Source organism: Lycium barbarum, chromosome 6 (assembly GCF_019175385.1).
Source record: "Lycium barbarum isolate Lr01 chromosome 6, ASM1917538v2, whole genome shotgun sequence".
Classification (NCBI taxonomy): Eukaryota; Viridiplantae; Streptophyta; class Magnoliopsida; order Solanales; family Solanaceae; genus Lycium; species Lycium barbarum.
This window is the reverse complement of record NC_083342.1, coordinates 107,694,894-107,710,315: the sequence shown is the minus strand read 5'-3', so window position 1 is coordinate 107,710,315 and position 15,422 is coordinate 107,694,894. Positions and strand designations below refer to the sequence as shown.

The 15,422-nt window shown below is 36.3% G+C and overlaps 1 protein-coding gene across 1 annotated transcript; it reads left to right on the top strand.

Moving 5' to 3' along the window:
• The first annotated feature begins 627 nt into the window (after positions 1–627).
• Positions 628–11,955, top strand: LOC132645319 (flowering locus K homology domain). The gene is made up of 7 exons (XM_060362242.1): positions 628–786; positions 3,381–3,798; positions 5,121–5,373; positions 8,425–8,573; positions 8,647–8,934; positions 10,058–10,252; positions 11,592–11,955. The coding sequence occupies exons 2-7, from the start codon at positions 3,391–3,393 to the stop codon at positions 11,766–11,768; spliced, it is 1,470 nt and encodes a 489-aa protein (XP_060218225.1). The 5' UTR covers positions 628–786; positions 3,381–3,390; the 3' UTR covers positions 11,769–11,955.
• Positions 11,956–15,422: the final 3,467 nt, after the last annotated feature.

The following is a 15,422-nucleotide window of genomic DNA, read 5'->3' as shown; positions in this document are numbered from 1 at the left end:
GTGCCGAAAATTATTTTATAAATAAGCAGTTACATGCTTGGATAAAAGTGCTGAAGCTGAAAATAAGTTGTTGATGTGTTTGTTTCACAAGTGTTATTAAGCACTTTTTTAGTAGTTAGGGTAATATTGGAATTAGAAGAAAATATAAGAGATAAAAAGTAAAATTATTGGTCAAACCAAATGGCATTTAAGCCGAAAAGAAAAAAGTTGGGGTCCCAGTTTCTTATTTTTACCTTATTTTAAGCATTTTTTAAACTATTTTAAGTATTTTTTTATTTTGCCGAACACCCGAATAAGCGATCCAAATGGGCTCCAAGTACTTTTATTCTATTTAGGCCCCGTTTGTCCATAGATACCATTTTTTTTTTTTTTTTTTTTGGAATTTTGGAGTTGGACATAGTTTTTGAAATTGTAGTTTTTAGTGAAATGTAGTTGCAAAAAAGTGAATTATTTTTTAAAAATAAAAGTTTTTTGAGTTTTTAATATTCTGGAATACAACTTCAAATTGTATTCGAAATTTTTATGACCAAATGCTAATTCCGAACAAAAGTGAAAAAAAAATTACGAAATAAAACGAATAATTTTTATGGCGAAACGGGGGCTTATTATTCTCCTCCCGCTGAAGAATAAAAGCAAACAAACAAACAAACAAACGAGATAGAGAAACATATAGAGTCGAAAAGTACATAAACATGATAATAAATCTGGCCAAAACCTAAATTTGGTCGAAGCGAAACAATAGTCTTCTCTTCTTCAAAAAATAACTACTCTCTCACTATATCCCATGTAAGTAAATCTGTGCAACTCTACATTACACTGCTATATTTGTATATATTCACAATTAGGGTTTTTGGGTATGTTCCTTTTTGGCTCCAAGTTTTATAGTTGTTAAAAGGGCACATACTCAATTCTTTGTTTATACTGTTCTTCCGGTTGATAATTTGCGAGATTGTTGCTTTATTTTTTATGGGTCACTATTTTCTTGATATTTTTTTTACCTCTCTCTCTCTCTCTAATAATTGTTGTTGCATTATGTGTTAATGTTCTAATTCTCTTTGAGTAGATTTTGAATTGGTTGGGGTGGTTACGTGTGGCATTTGTTATAAGTTTTAAGCTCTTTTTGGTATTTAATTTTAGTGGCAGTGGTTATAACTCTTGTTGAATTAGTGTTCTAATTCTCATGTTGTCTGTTATGATTTTGGTAGTTATTGAACTAGTTGGGGTGGTTTCGCGAGGGATTTGCTAAAAGTTTTAAGCTCTTTTGACAATGGAAATTTATTGCAGTGATTATAACTCTTTTTGAATTAGTGTTGCTTTATGTGTTAGTGGTCTAATTCTGATTTTTGCTTGGTTTAGTTTTGGTAATTTCTGAACTAGTTCGTTTGTCTGGTCTACTTGTATGAAATTTGTGATTGGGTTTTGTTGTGTCAATGTTGAAGTTCTATCTGGTTTGAATTACTGTTGCATTGTGGAAAATGGTTTTCTAATTGTCATTATGCTCGTTTGATTTTTGATATTGCTAAAACTAAGTTATGATGCCTGTGTTTCTATACTAGTTTTCTGATGGCGTTTTCCTGTACCCTAAGTTCCTAGTATGTATGGTTTCTGATTTTAGTAAAGGACACTAGAGAAAGTGGAGTAAAGAGAGAAACAATGATTAGTCAATCTCTTTTGAGCAGGGTCAAGGTGTGCGTCTCTTCATACTAGTTTCGTGGTGGGATTTCGTTATAGTTTAACTTTTTCAAGGGCAGTTTGGTTTATGGGTTCTATGCTGAAAATAAAGCAGGTAAGAGTAATAAGGGTAACAGTGATTAGTGAATATCCGTTTGGCCCCTTAGCCATAACTCATCAAGAAGGATATGAGAGAGTGGTAGGTTTTGAATTCAGGACATGTGAGGGTGAAAAAGCTACTTGAATCAAAATCTTTTATTGGACTGACTTTGTTTCTGATGATACTGGTGCTACGTATTCAAAAGATCAGCACGTAGTCATGTACAGTAAACTGGTAAACAAACCAAGTTTGTGTAACGCTAATTTTTTCATTATTCCGATTAGGTTAGGCTAATAAGTTTTTGGATAAGATTAGGTTAGACTAAATTAATGTTTAGGAGTTATAGACGAGGACAAGTTCAAACCAAGAGAGCTTTGGTAGAGCCGATATTGTAGCTGGGGTCTTGATCTAAGATGCAATTCTTGTTTACCTTTGGTGTTATAGTTCTTTCAAAGAATAATGGACGAATTGTTGTAGCTTGCGATATGCCTATGCTGAACTATATAGTATTGAGATGCATATGCAGGTCATTTATCCGAAATTAAGAAGAAAAAGATGCAAAGACAACACTGCATAGTGTCAACTATCTTGAGTGAGAGCTATCTTGTTTTTGAATGTTAAGTGGGGGAACAAGTGTGGTCGCTACTTACTTCTTTATCTATAGCGTGAACTAGAAAAAGAATAATTTTCATTGAAATTTAGAAATCGGGTCCCATGTAATATTTGTGTTAAGTAGTATGCTATAAACATTTGATTGGGAGAATGGGCATCATGTTCTGGCAGACTGGAAAGGGACAAACATTGATTCTTTGATCATGGAGTGTGAATTATGTACTAATGAATGATGTACAGTTCCAACCGAGTTGGTTGTAACTTCATAGCTCCTCTTCCAAGATGCTTTTGTTTTGTTGTGCTCTTAGTGCACCAATCGGTTCTAACTTTTGTTTAAGGAATTTGATTTGTTTCACTGATGAGGATGGTTCACTCCTCATGAACTTTTTTAAAGACGATCCTTATTTGCTCTTAGCCTGTGAACCCTATGGGATTTCTTTTACAGTTTAAGCACAAAGCTTCCTGGTGTAGGGGTGATATGGTAGAAAGTGTGGGAGAGTTTATGGACTTTATAGAAGCTTTGAGAGTGTAATTGTTTTAGTTTTGTTGTAAGTTGTTTGCTTCCAGTACCTTCTTGGTACTTGGTTAATGTAATTTATATTACCTTATCTAAATTTATAAAAAAAAAAAAAACTGGAAGAGGCACCATTTTCCCTTACATTCTCTTTTAGTTTTGAAATGAATTCCTAATTTAGTTGTTGCTGTTTAAAACAAATTCCTATTTTTTGCTGATAGTTTAGTTGCTGCTATTGTATTAACAAGTTAACTTTATGAGCTTTTTGGGGGGCAATGGTTAGCAAAAGTAAGAATAGTGTTAGTTTTGATGGTGCTGATTAAGATCGTTAAGAATAGTGTCAGTTTTGATGGTGCTGACTAAGATCGTTAAGTAAAGAATTCATCAAGAAAAAAGATTGGTAAGTAATATACTTTTTGAAGTGGAACCTTTTTCTATATAAATGTACCCACACCCCTTGACAATATTATCTCTATTTTACAGTAAAGAGATTATGGAGGAACTTGATGTTATCAAACAAGAGACTATGGAGGAACTTGATCAAAGCCTTAATCAACATGAGAATGAGGGAGCACCAGAGAACTCACTCCTTGAGGTGAAAGAAGAACCATCACTCATTGAGGCAAAGCAAGAACAAGAACAAGAACAGGAACAGGAACAAGAACAAGTTCAGGAACAAAAACAAGAACAGGAACAAGAACAAGAAAATGTTGCTGCTACTGGAGGTGGTGGTGAGAGGTGGCCAGGGTGGCCTGGGGAAAGTGTTTTTCGCATACTAGTCCCTTCACAAAAAGTAGGTGGCCTTATTGGACGCAAAGGAGAATTTATCAAAAAAATTGTTGAAGAATCAAAAGCTCGTATTAAGGTTCTCGATGGTCCTCCAGGGACTTCTGAGAGAGCAGTAAGTCCCAACTATTTTCCTGTGTACTTACATATTCTTGTAGACAAGATACTTCTCAAATTCCACTGCGTCTTCTTCCGTGACTTTTTGTTGCCTTGCTTATAATCCATGTTTTTCCTTTTCTTTGACAAGGTAATTTTTTTTTTTTGGTTTTTGACAAGGCATGTTTTTCCTTTTCTACGTTTAATTTTCTTTTTTTTTTTGGTATCATCTCCCTCTGTCCCCGCCCTACCCCCCAAAATATTACAATATATTGGGAAAATGCACTTCCAGAACAGATAAAAAACTGGGTCAAAGGATCTTAAGAAAAACTGGGTTAAAGGATTCTGGATGGTACCCTCATGTTGTTTTTTTGTCTTCCTTCCCATCTTGTTCTCTTCCTCTCTTGTGTTTGTGTAGGTATGATACTTCCTGGTGAAATTAACTTTTGATGGATGTGAAACTCTCTAACTAATATTCCTCATTAATACTGCTTGCGTAGTTGGTCAAAATTAGTAAGTATTTATAAGTTTGAGTTGTAAAATAGGTGACTGCTACTGGGTTTGAGAGTGAAATGGGGACATTTGGTGATTGATGGTTAATGAAACGAGAAGGTTATAATGTTAGGATATAGGTCTTGAGATTGCTGCCATGTGGCTATCCTCTAGTAGCAACTAACACTAAATTTCAGGTCATGAGCTAGCTCCGAAATTGAATGTGATAGAGAAGGAAACATGGACGGATTCTCTGGAATGTTTGACATGCATGGAAGTGCATTTTGTAATGATAATCACAAGTATCAAGAATAATAGAGAAAAAGTTCCTATTGTCTGAAAAGGGAGGCAATCTGGGACGACCCAACATAGAAGTAAGGCAGATGATTTGACACAGGAGTATCTAACATAAAAGCATATAATATACAGCAACTTTCTTTCTAGGACAAGAGGCGCCGAACATGTTCCAGTCTTCAAAAACTTTTTAATTATGTGCATCTTCTATTAACAAGAATTCCAAAATATTCGTCTTTTTACAATTCTAAAATATTTTTCATTAGTATAGATCATACACAGTATTGTTTTTCTTATTAAAAATAAAATTCTTAGTGTATGATCTATAATAATGAAAAATATAAAATTCTCTCTTTTTATATAGCTATGTATATAAAATAATGAAAGGGAACATACTTTATATAGATGTATATATATCACTAATGGAAGAGAACCTACATTCTTCAAATTCATGATATGGAAGCTTGTACTGCTGCAGTTAACTTAAACCATTTTTTTTTGGTTAAGTAAGGTTAAGTTCTTATTAATTGTATTTGTTTGTTGCTATGCTGAAAGGTAATGGTATCTGCCAAGGAGGACCCTGACGCCTCTCTTCCACCTGCCATGGATGGTCTTCTGAGGGTTCATAGACGCATTGTGGATGGCCTGGAGAGTGATTCTTCTCACCCTCCTCCAACTGTAGCTGGAAAGGTCTCGACAAAGCTGCTTGTGCCAGCTGCACAGGCTGGAAGTCTTATTGGAAAACAAGGGACAACGGTCAAGTCCATTCAAGAAGCATCCAGTTGCATTGTTAGAGTTCTTGGATCAGGTTCTTTCCTTTGCTTTTTAGATATCTCTGTTATTCAACTTAGTAACAAGAATTTTACCACTCTAGCCCATGTATGAGGGACATTCAACTTATTGAGGGTATGCTGGCCACTTCCAAAAAGTTTACTAGTAACTCATTACAGGGAGCCTAACAGATCTACTAATTGATGCAAAGTTAGGTTGACTAAACCAGATTTCTTAACTCCCAACTTACTCCTACATTGACATAAATGTCTACTAAAAAGATGGGGTAAAAATAATGAGTTATCCTAATTAAAGGATAAATAAAGATCATAAATTTGAATAACAAGAATGCGATATGTCTAAACTAGACTTTTGCAATCTCCAGGGGTCTGTAGGAAGTTCAGAAGACAAAGTCCTCTTAATAAGACTTCCAAAATGAAATATGGGTATAAGTCTTTTCCAGGAAAGAATAGTTGCTTGGAAAAGTATTGCCTAGTTGATAAGACGGTAAGTGCAGGGAGAAAGAGTTAGTTTGAAGGTGGGTGGAACTCAAGATGAAGATCGCCATATACTGTTGGGAAGTTGTAGGAGTCATTGAACAAATTGCCTTTTTCTTAAAAAATATTTGTTATTTTTATTTAACAATAATGTTATGAATGTTTACCCAAGGGTGTGGCCTAGTGGTCAATGAAGTGGGTTGAGAACCATGAGGTCTCAGGTTCAAGTCCCAGCAGAGACAAAAACAATCAGTGATTTCTTCCCATCTGTCCTAGCCTTGGTGGACAGTACCCTGTTCCTGGTAGGAGGCTACAGGTATTCCGTGGAATTAGTCGAGGTACGCGCAAGCTGGCCCGGACACCATGGTTATTAAAAAAATTAATGAAAGTCATTTTTTTGATAAGGTAACATATTACTACCTCCGTTTCAATTTGTCTGGTTTTTACTTGACACGGAGTTTAAGAAAGTAAAGAAGACTTTTGAATCCTATAGTCTTAAATTAAAGATATGTATAATGTACCAAAATGCCCTTTAATCTTGTGATCTTAAACATGCCATGCCATGTGGAAAGTTGGAATTAAAGAGTTGCCAAAAAAGGGAAGAGGCATTCTTTTTTAAACGCACTAAAAAGGAAAGTAAGACAAACAAATTGAAACAGAGGGAGTAGTATATTTATAGTATATTTATAAATAGGGACTACACAAAATAGTGTGATCCTTTATAGTTACAGCGAGTTGTCCAGTCTGAGCTCCTATAACCTAGACACTCATTAGTAATCTAACACCTTAGGAATAAATTCTGCTTCTTGAAGGTATTTTTGTTTACACCAAAAAATAAAAAAGGACTCAACAATCATGTTCAATATCTGAATGGAATTGCTATTGTCCTCAAAACATCTCTGATTTCTCTCCTTCCAATTGTGCAAGCTGGAACAATCTTCCATCTCTCAGACTGTCCTGACAGGTTCCCATCTCTATTCCAGCAAGTTGGAAATTTTCGTGGACTCTCCTGGGCATGGACATGACCACATGATTTCCCTTAGGCTAATGAAAATCTTCCATAGTTGATCTGTCATTCTAATTGGATTTGTTAAGGAAGTCAGCACGTGAAAGGTGCAAAGTTGAAATAAAGTGGGAACAACAAGGTCAATGAGTGGGAATTAGACATATGCTTAGAAGTCAACAGTTGGGAAACAACAAGCTGATTTTCTTTATGCTTGTAAATTTTTGGTTTTGGAATTTTGGTCTCTTCTGATTTAGTAATGAGACATGATACCTACTGTATCACAACTCTTTTGGTTGATTTTCATTTTCTAGGTCAGTCAGTATGCTCTTAGCCTATTACCCTTCAAATGTTCTCCCTGCACTTCTTCCTCACACAAGTCTTGATTTTGTAACTTGCTTGCTTATACAAAGCTTTCATGGTCGGTTTATCATTATTGAATCTCATGTATGTTGCACTACTTTGGTTGACTTGCTGTGGATGGTGATCTCCAATTTCAGTTATCTAGGATTGACCATGTACTTGTAATGAGAGCAAGTATGAAATTCTCTAGGTGGTCACTTCAAAAATCATTAACACCTATGAAATTCTATCCTGATCGAAAAGTTACCATCATATGGATGTTTGGAAGATGTAGTTTCATAAATATGTTGCTATGCTACTTTACTACAGTATGTTTATCTCCCGACCTTCCCTAACCCTCCAAAACTAATGCGCGAAGAGGATAATCAAAACATAAAAGAACAAGGAAGTGAAATACTTAGGGAATGCTTGGCATCAAATTCATTCAGAGATTCTTCACCAACGATTTCATACTTAATCTTCGCTTTCTCTTCCTAGCAAATGCAAAGAAAGCAAACATTATGTATGAAAACGTTAGTGAAGCATCTCCGAATGAATTTGATGCCAATGCTGTGGTCTTGTTCTGTGGTCATTCTGGTCTAATTTTGGATTTACAGTCAGGACCTCTTACATCTCATTGCGTGTAGGACTACATTGTTCCACACTTTGGCTCAAGAACACGTGGTGATCCTCCTAGCTCAAGGGGGCATCTAATCTTTTTGTACTCTAGGTATGTGTACTGTTTGTATGCGTAGGCTTGAGCACACTGAATTAGAATTCGCTAAGCTTAGAAGTTTTTTTTCCAAAACTTGAACTTTTGCCAATTGAATTTGGTCTCATCCTTCTTTGGAAACCTTAAACCTGAGATTGAACTAAAACTTCTTCACATAATGGTATCAAGGTAAAAAACATGAAATAAAATTGGTTATAAAAAAAGAGGTAAAAACATGAAAATAACTTGTTAAATGGAAAGCTAAAACATGAAATAAACTAGAATGTGGAAAACTCACATGCCTATAGTGCATATTATCTTTAAGTTAATACTAGAGGAGTTAACTACGGTCATTCCCGTGGTTAAGTTCAGCTGGATTTGGAGATCGCGAGGTCCTTAATTGGTACTATAGCTCTCTACTTTCATCATGAACTATTCTTCAGGACCGTTTTGTTCAATTTGCATCTTTAACTGCGCCTTAAACTAGTTCGTGTGGTCTTAATCCTTTCTTGTGATGCTTACATATCATTGCAGAGGACCTTCCCATTTTCGCACTTCAAGATGATAGGATAGTTGAAGTAGTAGGGGAACCTGCTGGTGTACACAAGGCAGTTGAGTTAATTGCTTCTCACCTGAGGAAATTTTTGGTCGATCGTGGCATAATCCCAGTATTTGAGATGCAAGTAAGCCTCCTTTTAGTTAGATATTTTAGGTCAGGAGTTCAGCAGCTTTTAATGGAACTTCTTTGTTGCTTAGATGCAAATGCCAAATCCACCAGTGGAACACCGCATGCCACCACCTCCCCAGTCTTGGGGTCCTCCTCCCCAAGCTTTCCAACAAAGCGCTGCTGGAGGTCCGGGATATGGAAATAGTCCTCATTTCATGCCACCATCCAGGCAACATGATAGTTATTACCCACCAGCTGACATGCCACCTCCTATGGAAAAACAACCTCATCAAGGCATTTCTGCATACGGAAGAGAAGCTCCAATGTCAATGCATTCATCATCCAACAACCCAGCAGCACCATCTCTTGTTACTCAGGTATGTTCTGTTACCGTAAACACACTGAGGTATGTAACGAGAAATGGGGTGAGACTTCATGTTAATGGACTTGGTTAGATTTTTTACATGAGGAAAACAATTCATCGTTTTTTTTAATAAGCTAAAGGTTCAATTATACATCTCAACAAGAATACCCTCACCCCCCACCACAACCATTTCTCTTTTCCAACTTTCTGTTGAAAGACACCAAAAGGTTGTTAGTCATGTGCTAAAAGATGGTCGGGAATCCAAAAAAGGGAAATTGCTAAACAATATGCATGTCAGTAACAGGTATGAAATTGTAGTGGGTGATACGTTAATGCAATCTGGATGTACTATAATGCAGTTTATTTAGTGTAGCAAGAAATGGTAGGGCAAAATTCCCAGGTAGTTCTGCTAACCATGGCTAGTGGAACAACTCCTAGATTTCTTAAGAAGTACTCCCTGGCAGGTTTTTGGAGTCAGAGGATCAACATATCTGTCTTTGTTTGACTTCGGACATAAATATGTTAATTTTGTAATAAGAAATTTTACATGGTTGGAATTATGTTAGTGTACTATAAATCACAATTTTGTATAGTTGAAGTTGCTTGGATCATTTTTGAAAAAAATTGTAGTTGAAAAAAAGCCTTTTGACTTTCTAAATAGTAATTGTGTTAGATACAACATAGGGAGAATAAATTTGCGGACTCATTTCTTCGTATTTTTTTCACGAGGACTGCTCAATTAGTTACTTGATTTTCTAGGCTTCTTTTTTCCCTGCTCTTTTATTCTTTGATTCTTGTTTCTCTGAGCTTCTGTTGCGGCCTTTCTTGGTACTTTGATGGTTAAGCAAACTTGATTTCTTGATATTTTCTGGTTTTTCTTCTCGCACTTTTACAGATTTAAGGGCTTGTCGTAGCATTTTTTATTTGATTGGTGCCCAATTGAATTACTGCATTATGCACAAGCCTTTCACTAATACTTTATTAATTGAATACTTAGCTGAGAATTAAGAAATGGCTCTTGAGAAATATTTTTTAGCTTGCAAAAATGGTTTTGATGAAGTGCTGTAAATAAAAATGGGAAAAAGAAAGAAATTCGTCTGCTGATTTTTGCTTTATCGGACGGCGTGATTTTGTAGATTACACAGCAGATGCAGATCCCACTGGCCTTTGCTGATGCTGTGATTGGAACAAATGGTGCAAGCATAAGCTACATCCGACGGGTTAGTGGTGCTACTGTTACCATACAGGAAACAAAGGGAGTTCCTGGCGAGATGACTGTTGAGATCAATGGAACTGCTTCTCAAGTCCAAACAGCACAACAATTGATACAGGTAAAATTCTTGCTTGGCTTTTTAATCATTCAATTGTATTTTCTGATTTATCTTCTGCATTTATTATTTAATTGATTGCAAAATAATGTGGTAGATGCTACAGTGCTATTCCCAACCCCCTAAGCATCTTTCCCTTTCAGCTCAAATTTTGGGGTTCTACTTATGCGCAGAATCACCGTGGTAGTTCAAACGTGTTATATAAACATTGAAAGGTGATCAGATGTAAAAGACCTTGCTGATGGATTCCCCTACATCTCAAGCCTCTGGCTTATAGGAAACATTTTTCAACGATAGGTCAAAACGTATATTCCTCCTAAACCCAAGAATTTTAATTCTATTTTTATATATAGTCTTTTAGCTCAGCTTCTCAGACTCTACCCTCAATATCATAACATTGTTTACATTACCTTCTCCGCTGAGCTTTCAGAATAATATCTTTAGCCAGAACAAAATCATTGGGAAGTGGTCTTAGTGATTTGATTTACAAAACTTGGGATCCGCATGCGGCAACGAGAATGTGAAACAAGTTTTTTGACTATGCATATTTTTTGGTCACTAATCAAATAAAGTGGAGGAAAATCATGTGTAATCAAATAAAGTGGTGGAGGAAAAATCATATGAATCCAGGCTCGAGAGAGTAGGCTGATAGTGTTTTGTAGTGGTATGAATTGCTAGAAAAAGGGTCTTTCGTGAGTATCTTTGGGGCTGGGAAGGCTCCAGAAAAATGTGAAGGAGTTGAGCAAATGTATGCCTACTCATGATTTGTGTTTCAGATCTTCCACAGCTGATCCTAACTAATTCGGTATTAAGGGGTACATATAATACGGAATGCCTTTTTTCCTTCCAAATGAGGGTGTTCGCGCTCTTGTTTGGCATCCATGTTTTGCTAGCTGAGGTTGTAATTGATGATAACAAAGTCCCTGTCCAAAAAATGATGGCATCCGAAGGATACGGGTCGCAGCATCTAATCTTTTATGTGAATTTGGTCATTGGTTCTTCATATTTTTTGGAATTAAATTTCTTACGTATTTGAGACCTAAATGAAGATGGTACAAGTCTGCATATTTTATAAATAAAAATATTTGGAAAAGTCGTATGCAATTAAAAATAGTTTGACTTCCCAAATGGTAATGTTTTCCGTCTGAAATGTGCATATGCATGAGACTTTCCACTGAGGGCGCGCAAAATGCCATCTTTTCTGTGTTCCATTCGACTTTGAAGCTCTTGCTGTGTTAAACCTGATTTTCTTCGTTTAGCCGCAATTTGTGCTTCTGGCTATAATAAAAATTATTTTTCTTGATTAAAAAAATAAAAATTAAGATTTATTTTTGTGTTGCAGAATTTCATGGCAGATGCAGGGGCACCTCCAGCACAGACAGGTCCACCAGTTGATCAAGGCTACAACCCCTATGGGGCTCCTGCTCCTTCTATGTATTCATCTGCCCCTTCAAATGCAGGCATTCCAGGGCAATCTGGAGGCTATGGTTCAGTGTATGGTAACAATTATGGCTATTGAACTGGATCTATCTGCATTTAATTTGGTGAACAAAACTAATAATCCTTTCACGAGGATGTTTTGTATTGTTGTACTCTTCATTTAGGCCTAGTGACATGGAATTTCTATACATAGTGTTGTACGCATTAGGCTCGTTACAACCTTTGATCTACAAAGTGCTTATATTATTGTTGTCCTGTTTCTTCTCTATCTATTTGCACCTCTCGACGAGTAATATACTAATCTTGAACACTGGAGTAATTTCTTATTTGGTCGTCAAATAGGAAATATATTATATATGCCCAATCTGTAGTGATGGCAGAAGCAGCATATTCGTTTCGACCTATTTGATTCTCAAGCCGTAGTTATTTAGATGGTATTACTAGATCAAAGAAACGGGAAAGTTATGTTTTATCCTTATCCAAATTAAAAGCTCTGTGCTACGCTCATGCATGCCACCTATGTGTAGACAGCTTTGGATCTCAGTTCATTTGGGACTGTCAACATAATATTCGTTCGTGTCTGAAAAAGACTAGTGTGTTATATTTGTCATGCTCTAAATATTACCTTCTTTGAAAGGAATAAAGTGTATTTATAAAACAAAATAATTCTGTGGCTCTATTCTTATTATTCTCAATACCACAGTGGATCAAAGACCTCATAAAACTTTAGATTAAACACCACTATGGCGCTGGCATTAATTTAAGTTCGCCGCTTTTTCGATTAGTTTATATGAAAATGTGTTAGTTTTCATGAAAATCAACCTGTGAAATTTCCAGAAACAATTCGGCTGCTTTTTGATTCGTTAAAAGAAAAAACGAACTACCATACTTAATGCAAAATCTAATTCAAGCTCAACTTTATTGTCATGGCCTATGACCAGTCGTGAGCCAACTTCAAGTTGTCAAGTTCAAATTCTTTTTTGGGGAAGTAGGAGTTGTAGACTTATTTCCACCCACATAGAAAAGACTATATCATTGAGGGAAGAAATGTGTACATGGTCACGTACGAAATGATAGGCCCTAGCTTAGAATTCTACAATTCAACTCAAAGGGGTGATTTCTCCTTTTTCCTATTCTTCGCTCTCATTGGCCATACTTTTAAATAGTGGTCATATAGAACAATGAAGCCCTTCTAACTTTTCGCGTTTTGAGCTAGCTTTCGCTATACTTTTAGATAATTTGACTGGACCAAGCCCTTGACAATTGCCAGAGAGCATAAGGCAAAATCCTCCAAGACTATATTCTTTAGCGAAGTTAAGCCCATTGCATCAGGGAAAGCAAGCAAATACAGCACACAAAGAACCCCCCAAAAAGATAAAAATGATGACAATACCAAATTTATCGCACCACCTCCGGATAAACTGAATAAAGCATCACAAAACAGGAGAAGCCCAGTTCCAACCTAACTTTTGTTTGAGGGCATAGTTTCATATTTTATGAAGAGACTTGAATGAGTCCACAACAAAGTCAACATAAACAACGAATGGAAACCTACATTCAAGCTGATGTCAAATATTCACTTTATTTGGCCAAAATGTAACAACAGACCTAACAAGGGGAAACCTCAAACCAGACAATCTCACACATCTAATTATTTTTACTTGGTTGAAGGTGCCTTCTCCAGCTTCCGTTCTGGCTTAAGGAATGGATCCTGCAAGTTAACATTTGAATAAAACACATCAAACGAAGAGGAGGACATCAAACTATCAATTCCACCTTTAAAGTAACATCTGAGAAATCAACAACCAAAAATGCACATTTCTTGCTTAGAGAACTTATTAGCAACCAAAAAATAGGAAACGGAGATTTTGCAGCAAAAGAAAGCACAGCATATTACTCATTTATTTATCTATCAGTCAATAACACTACCTGACACAAAATTCTATCATAGAAAGCAGCGATATATGTTATCCTTTTACCACTTGAAATTTTAGCTGAGAAAGGAAATTGTCACTTATACAAGTACTCAACAATGAAACAAAGGCCTAAAAATTGTCACTTCAAACTTTACCTTGGGGACTATGCCTTTTTTCAGAAACATCCCCTAAAAGACAACAACCAAAAAACAAGTCCAGTTCAGCTTCATTCCAGTAAGAACCTAAACAAACCCCCCACCCCACCCCCACCCCACAACACACACACAAAATTTTTTAGCATCTCCTAATTATATACTTGCTCCATGACATATTCCTTTATTCCTCCTCCGGAGTACATCTTCAGGCTTCATCAGTGTCTTCTCCAATCCATACACCACAACAATTGCAATGGTTATAAGTAAGACATATCTTCAACTATAGGCTTGAGCTTTAACAGAGATCAGTATCCAAGTACTTGCAACTAAAAAACTGCTTTGCTCGGTGCATTTCCATTTTTAGTTTTTCCAGTATGACTAAGTTGTTGTGCTTTAGTAGAATAAAAGAAGACAGTGGATTAACCAGAGAGACCCTGAATATATCCCATCTTCATACTTGCCTTACATCTCCCACACAGCAGTTTTGGACAGTCTCACAGGGCTGCAAGCTAACAATATTTGCAAGATTTTGCTGAAAGAAGTGGAGAATTCAGGAAATCACCATCACTTATCTGTGGGCTATGAAGATGTTGACTGTTGATTTAAACAGTACGAAAGAACAAAACAGTCGCAGTAGTAAGAAACAGGAGGACTATTAGCAGAATTATCAGAAACAATGAAAAAGTGGCGGCAAAGAAGTCCAGCAGGATCAGGTATAGCTCAAGATTGAACAATAAAGAAAAAGATTGGGACTTGTGGAGGATGAGAGAGAGGTGACAAGAGAATTATAGAGAAAACGAGAGAGGGTATTCCAGAACAAGCAATCAGTGGAAAATGCACATGTGAACTGAAACAAAAATTGAAACTTTCTAATAACCCTACTAAAACTTTAGATTCTTCTACATCTTCTTAAGACTCTCCCTAAATTTATCCTATGGCCTTTTAGTTTCAGAGATGAGCAAATGGTTACTTGGTTTAGCATTGGAGATTGGGCATCTCTTTTATTAACTTTTCTCCTAGCCCTTTATTATACGTAAGCCTACTCAAATAAGACAGCTAGGTACTTGATTCAAAGACAAGGCGAGACACGTCATACAAGCAAAAACAAGAATGACCTAGGCTTAATTAAGCTCCCAATTCTGCTCATCTCAACAGATATGACCTTCAACTCAAAAGCTACTCGAACCAGCTCAAACTCAATCTTTTTTGATGAAGAGCTCAATCTGGATTCAATAACATTAGATTTAGTTGAGGTAACAAGATACGGAAAGAGGAAAGGAAGTAAAATAGCAACATTATTTGTAAGGAATAAAATCGGAGGGGTTGGGAAGCACTTTCTTCCCCTTTGAAATTGACTGAATAGAAAGAAGCATACATCTTTCATTTCCATTCCACTTGTGCAAAGCAAGTTGAAGTAATATTTGAACATTCAGGGATGTAAAACTATGAATGCTTCTCTCATTTACCCACTCCCTCCCATTCGTTGAACTGGAACCAAATGTAGAGCAAAACAAGATAGATCATTCGAGCATGAGATAAGCATAGCCTGAATAACTCAAGTTTAGCCTTTAACCCCAGTCTATGAATCGAAAAAAAAAAAAATCCAAGTCCATTCACCTCCCCAGATACAAGACCACTCTTTCTTTTCTACACTTGAAGACA